The 6,701-nt window shown below is 51.5% G+C and overlaps 1 protein-coding gene across 1 annotated transcript in view; it reads left to right on the forward strand.

Annotated features, from left to right (window-relative positions):
- The window catches only part of RNF169 (ring finger protein 169), a 35,229-nt gene extending 28,845 nt beyond the window's left edge, over nt 1-6,384 (forward strand). The window contains exon 6 of the mRNA XM_051641167.1: nt 90-6,384. Within this exon, the coding sequence (XP_051497127.1) occupies nt 90-1,301 (1,212 nt within the window). The 3' untranslated portion in view covers nt 1,302-6,384. The remainder of the gene's footprint in view (nt 1-89) is intronic.
- Nucleotides 6,385-6,701: the final 317 nt, after the last annotated feature.

Consider the following 6,701-nt stretch of genomic DNA (forward strand, 5'->3'; position numbering starts at 1 on the left):
ATTCTGTGGTTCTCTTGTTCTCCTCTCGCGTGCTTGTCTGTATTCTTCTCAGTGACAACCTTCCTGAGCTGTGGTGCCTTGCCTTGCAGGTGCCACCCATCACCAGCACATCCACCCCACTGGTTGGAGTTCTGTCATCCACCCAGAACAACCGGTGCCTCTCGGCCCCAGACCTGACGGCAGAGAAGCGTCTGGTTCTCAACCCCGTCTCCTCCCTCTCTGCCCTGCACAAGCCAGAGAGGTCCATCAGCCCCGAGAGCAACGACAGCATCTCAGAGGAGCTCAACCACTTCAAGCCTATCGTCTGCTCCCCGTGTACTCCTCCAAAGAGGCTTCCTGATGGCAGAGTCCTCAGCCCTCTCATTATCAAGTCCACCCCGAGAAACCTGAACCGGAGCCTGCAGAAACCCACCACCTACGAGGCCAGTCCCAGGATCCTGAAAAAGTGGGAGCAGATATTTCAGGAGCGCCAAATCAAAAAGACTTTCTCCAAAGCAACCCTCACCTCCTTGGCTTCAGAGATTGGGGAGGATGTTGTAGCTCCTGGCATCACCAACTCCAGCTCTTGCACCAAGGAGCAGCCCCAGTCGCAGGACAACCACCTCCCACCCGACGCCACGGGAGACCCTCGCCCCGAGCTGGATTTCCTTCCTTCCATCAGTCAAACAAAGCTGGGAAGAGGGGGTGAGAAGAAAAGAGATTCACAGGCCTCAGCAACAGACAACAGTGCTGCTGAGCCAGACCTGAGGTCCAGTGTCACCTCCCTCAACACACGAGTGACCGAAGTCCCTGACCTAAAAGTCAACGCGTTCATGGACAAATCCTGTCTCAGCCTTGGCCCCAAAGTGCTGAGCAGAAGACTGATGGGGGTGGGCTCATCTCTGCCTGACAACAGCACCCTAGGAGTCCCCACCAAGACGTCGGGGAAAAAGCAGCTGAAGTACCTGAACAACAGTGACCTGCTGAAGGTGCAGAACAGCACCTGCAGCTCCGTGGAGAACATCATCGGGGAGCAACCCCCCTCGCTGCGACGGGGTCGGAAGCGACGCTGCAAAACCAAGCACCTGGAGCACAACGGCTCCGTCAAGAGACTGAGGCACGTGGCAGGGGAGGTGGGCCTGGCCCCCCAGGATCGCTTGGTACGGGAGGTGGAGCAGAAGCTCCAGCAGGAGGAGGAGGACAGGAGGTTGGCCCTGCACCTGCAGCGGATTTTCGACAGCGAGAACAGGACAGTGGAGAGGAGGAAAGTCCGAGTCGATCGGTATCTGCTGCGCTCCAAGAGCACTCTGGGTGCCAAGTAGCACTGGGGGACTATGTTGCCTTTCTAGAGGTTTATCAGATTATCTTATAGGAAAACTATTTTTTGGTCATGTTTCCACCCACAGCAATTGTTGTGTTTTTTTTTTTTCATTTTGGTGGGAAGATGTTTCTTAAGTCCAGTTCAGAGAGAAGCCAGAGTCCTTCCAGACTGACAAAAGGAAAGAGAGAATGAGAAACAAACCCCCCAGCCTTTCTGGCCTGTTGGTCTGAAGAAGTGTCCATGATCCCTGTGAATACTCTGCAGGCAGCTGGTGACATTTCAGGTCCCCAGTTGGGAGGGTTGTGGGAGCAGATCCTGGGGTGTAGGGTAAGGACCTTGCCCGTTCCTTGTCACTTCAATATGCCAAGAGGAATCCAAGTTCTGCTCATGGAGAGGGAAGTAGGCTTCTTCTGTCCAGGAAAGTCTTCTCCTCTCTGCCTGTCCCATCTTGGGGAGACAGGCAGATCCAGATTTCTGCTAGGAAATACCAGATAGATCCACCCAGAGCACTTATAAATGAATGTATCTCACAGACATAGAATCAGGGGATGCTTTGGTTGAAAGGGACCTTAAAGATCATCTAGATCCCACCCCTGCATGGGCAGGGACACCTCCCAGCAGCCCAGGCTGCTCCAAGCCCCATCCAACCTGCCCTTCAACACTGCCAGGGATGGGGCAGCCACAGCTTCCCTGGGCAACCTGGGCCAGGCTCTCCCCACCCTCACAGCCCAGAATTTCTCCCTCACATCTCAGCTCCAGCTCCCTCTGCCAGCTGGAAACCCTTCCCCCTGCTCCCATCCCTCCCTGCCCTTGTCCCAAGCCCCTCCCCAGCTTTCCTGGAGCCCCTTCAGGCCCTGGAAGGTGCTCTCAGGTCTCCCTGGAGCCTTCTCTCCAGGCTGGACACCCCCAGTCTGCTCTGGCAGAACAGATCATCAGTTACTTACTTTTAAGTAGAAACCTAAATGCACTGAAAAAAAGACATAAAATAAAGATTTTACTGAAAAGCCTTCTAGGAATTTGTACATTGATTGTAGCAACACGGCAGAGAGCTTGGGTAGGGCAGCTGGGAGCTGAGCTGTGGCCCAGGGAGTAAATGGAGCTTTTTTTCCAGTCCCTGCCTCTTTGGAGGCAAAAATATTTCATGTTCTTCCTACTTACATTGAAGCACAGAAAGGGAAGTGCTGGCTGAGTGACTCCAGGAAGGATGTTCTCCCTGCTGACATGTGCCCTGCAGGTTCTTGCTCAGTTAAGAGATCTCTCAGCACACCTAAGACTTGTCCTTTCATGTCTGAGAGCAGCCCAAGGAAGCATCCCAAGGATCTGACACATCCCTGTCCTCCCCAGGCATCTGCTGGGTTGGCAGGGAGGCTGGAAGGAGAGCCCAGCCCTCCTGGCCTATGGGCACAGGGGTGTGGGTGCTCAGGGTGATGCAAACCTGCCCTGCCCCTGCTCCAAGCTACCTGTCTTCAGGTGCCAACCACTTAAAAAAGCTCAGGTGAGCAGTGCACTAAACACTTCTGCTTAAAAACATGTAATCATAGAATGGTTTGGGTTGGAAGGGACCTTCAAGATCATCTAGTTCCAGCCCCCTGCATGGGCAGGGACACCTCCCATGTTGCTCCAAGCCCCATCCAACCTGGCCTTGAACATTTCCAGGGATGGGGCAGCCACAGCTTCCCTGGGCAACCTGTTCCAGTGTCTTACAGCACTAGCTCAGAGCTTGGGCTTGGTGGAACATTGTGTTTGTCTACCCAGATGTGACCTCCAGTGGCCACTCTCAGTGTTTCAAACTCACTTCCCCATCAGCCTTTAGCAGCACAATCATTTCCTTGGTTATTTCCAGGAATCAGGCTTAAAAAACATCAGCTGAACTTTATACTGGGAAGCTGCCTTGGAGAGTATTCACTGGGGACCCTGGGTGTCCACAGGGACCTTCACCCAAGGTGGTGGTAACCATCTTACTGACCCATGTCCCAGATGGCAAGAGGGATTTTCAGGATAAAGCTAAAGCTGAGTGCTGGGGAGAACTTGCTGTGACCCACAGCATTTAAACCTGATCCAGGAGAAGGGTCGTTGCCCAATTTCCTTGATCTAAAAAAATGGTTGAATTTCTCCATTTTAAGTGGTTAAAATAAACCCCCAAAAAACATTTCTTCTTCTCTCCCTGCAAAGCTGGAAGGACCCTGGCCCTTTTTTTTCCTAATGGAACTGGATTAAAAAAAAAAACCAACACACAACAAAAACAAACAGAAAAAACCCAACCAAACAAAAAAAAGAAATCTTATATTTTAATGGATGAAATTTATATATTTTAAATACTATATTTCAACAGATTGACACTTTGGTTTTGAGAAATCTTATAGCAATGATTCCATAATATATATGTGTCTCTTCTCTCCTTAACACACAAACTACTGGATGGCTGAAGTTGTACTTTGGGCTGGGCTTTCCCTGCCCTCTCCCTCCCTGATCCTGATTGAAACAGGCCCTTTTTGACCCAAAATGAAACCTGCTCCTGCCCCCAGCTGTGAATTTAGAAGGAAATTGAAGTAATTAGAGCCTTGACCAGACCCAGAAGAGCAGCACAGAGACATGTGGAGACAGGCTGGATCTGCCTTTTGCAGTGAAAGAAGCTCAGGAGGGAAACCCACAGCTTCTGCTCAGAATTCGTGCTGGTTTCTCCCAACATTTGGAATGTAAACTTGCACTTCCCAGGTGCATTCAGGCGTAGAATTATTTTTCACAGGCCCCTCTCCCCACAGTTAATCCCCTTGAGCCCAAATCAGACTCCCCTAAACAAGTTTCCTTCTTTCTCGCGGCGCTCGTGGGGGTTTCATCCGCTCCACGAAAACCAGATCTACACACTGAATGTATCTATTCCTTCCCCTCTTAAAATAGGTTTCAGAGCACCAGGCCAGTGTCTTAAATATCTTCTTTTTTTAAAAAAAAAAAAAAGATGACATAAATATTTGGGGTTTGTGTGTTAATTTCCTCTTTCCAAAGGCCAGCTCAGCTGGGCAGAAGCGCAGGAGGCGGCGCCTGAGCTGCCCAGCCAAAAAATAAGGCTCATTGAGACCCCTCACCCCCCCAGCTGCACAAACCTTGCCTTCACTGGGCAGCCAGATTCCCCCCCAGAATGGAGAGCCCAGGTCCCAGCAGCAATTCCCAGCTCCCTCAGCATGGTCCGTCACATCCACATTGAAGGAGACCTTGGGCTCAGTAAAGCCTCAGGGTGGGATCCATCTTTTCTCCTGAGGTTTGTTGCACCAACAACGGGTTTATAGTCCAATGAAGCTGCATTTTTGCTTCTCCACCTCGTTGCTCAAGGGACTGGGGAAAATTTGGGTTGTTTTCCAGCCAGCTGGCCCAGACCTTCTTGCCTTCTTCTTGAAGTAGCCACAAGGCAACTGCTCTTGGCTGAAACCCACCTGGGGTGGTGTTGGGTTTGAGACTTGAGGCCACGTCAAGCTGAAATGAATGTTTGATTCATTGAACACTCTGTAAGCTTGCACAGAAAGAAAACAACTGTATCTAATCACACTTCAAAGAGCAGGAATTCCCAGCCTCTGCCCTTTACAGGTCAGGTATGGGGCTACCTTTGCCAGCTGAGAAGTAAAACACCTCCTGCTGAACGGTGGATGCAGCACAAGATCTGCTGAAGCTCTGAGATGAACCCAGGGATTTATTTACACTTAGATGAAGGTCATTTCTAACCCTCCTCCCTTCTGCAGCCAACCTTCTCCAGGAGGAAGGCAGTTCCTTGCCAGCTGTGGGTCAGAGCAGGTGCCTGAGAAACCTCCCAAAATGAGAAGATGTCTTCTCTTCTGAGGAAAAAACAGGTCCAGGGATTGCACAGCCAGTGGTGCTGGAGGGGCTGGGGTTGGTTGGAGGACAGAAGGACTCGTGTCTGCCAAAGATGCCACCGACTCTGGAAAGTTGCTTTCTGAACCTCTGGAGCTCTCTGCCTGGGAAAAGCCACCCGGAAGAGTCCGTGTTTGGGAGTCAGTGAGATCAGACAAATGAAGGAAAAGTGCCAAAAGGAGGGATGATTGAGGAACGTTGATCTGTGTTGTCAGTGTTTCTCTTCAGGCGCTCCGGGACACGCGCCGCGCCAACGAGCGCTTTCGTTTCCCCAGGGGAAGCAAAGGGGGAGGTTGAAGCCTTAAAAGACTATCCCTGATCTTAAGCCTTTAGCAACGCTCTGAGGACAGACCCCAGGGCTGTGCCTGGAGCCTCCAGCAGCCCTGTGCCCTGTGCCATCTCCCAAAGGTTGACAAGGAGCTTGTCCCACAGGCGGGGGGGGCGGAAGCGGTTGACAAAAACCTGCCCCTCTTGCCCCTTGGGGGACAGGAGACAACAAGGGACAGGAGACACCAGGGGACAGGAGACAACAGCCAGCGACTGTTGGACACGACAGTGATGGAGACCCGTGGGATGTCCCCGTGGATGGCAGCTGAGGGGGGAACTGGGATGTGCCACCAGGTTGAACTCCAGCACAGAAGCTGGGATGAAACCCACGGAGCCAACACCGCGAAGCAGCAGCTCTAGACTGAGCTCTTCACTATGCAAACAGAAAAACCTCCAGCTGGTGACAAAGGGGGGTTGTGTACGCCTGGTTTCCTTGGTGTTTACTGTCAAACTGTTGAAAACGAACCTAGATGTTGCTACACTTTTCTCCCCCCTCCCCAATAATGCTTTAAATCGTTGTGCTTTCATGTTCTCAGCTTGCCAGCCGAGCACCAGGGCGCTCAAAAGACTTCAAGCAGTCATTTTGGGTCTCAGCTGAGCCAAGGTGGCTTCATCTGAATGTTTGAAACAGTGATGGAAGTTACTGAGGGACTCTTTGACTTGCATGTGATAAATGTGTGGGTAAAAACGACATGCAGGTGCCTGTCATGTTGTGGCTTCTGTTCTTCCAAACACGAGTAAATCCTCCTTGTGACAAGAACAACTGGTGATGTCACCAACCAGAAACGTGCCAACCCTGTGCAAGTGACATGTACATTTTAACAGCAACCAGGACTTTTAACTGCAGGACAAAGGCCGAGGTTGAAACAGAATAAAACCAGGTTCTGACAGTGAAATACCTGCTTCTGCTGAGGTTGCTGGATCCTCCTGCTGCCTGTCCCTCAGGGGGTGCAGTGTCCCCTGGCTGGGTGAGGTTGTGGAGGGTTTTTTTTTGCAGGGGGGAAAAAAAGGGTGAAGGGGAGTGCAAGAACATCTTGTTCATGCAGGTGAGCAGCCAGTGGGGAGCCAGTGTCCATTGCTTGTCCAAAGAAACCAAACCCATCCCCTGCTCTGGAAGCCCTGAAAGCTGCTGTGTCAGTGCAACCAGAGGGATGGGTTTGGGTTTTTGGTAACTATTTTGGGCCCAGCTCAGCTCCCTGAGCAGACTTGGGTG

The sequence above is a fragment of the Apus apus genome, chromosome 1 (genome assembly GCF_020740795.1).
Source record: "Apus apus isolate bApuApu2 chromosome 1, bApuApu2.pri.cur, whole genome shotgun sequence".
Taxonomy (NCBI): Eukaryota; Metazoa; Chordata; class Aves; order Apodiformes; family Apodidae; genus Apus; species Apus apus.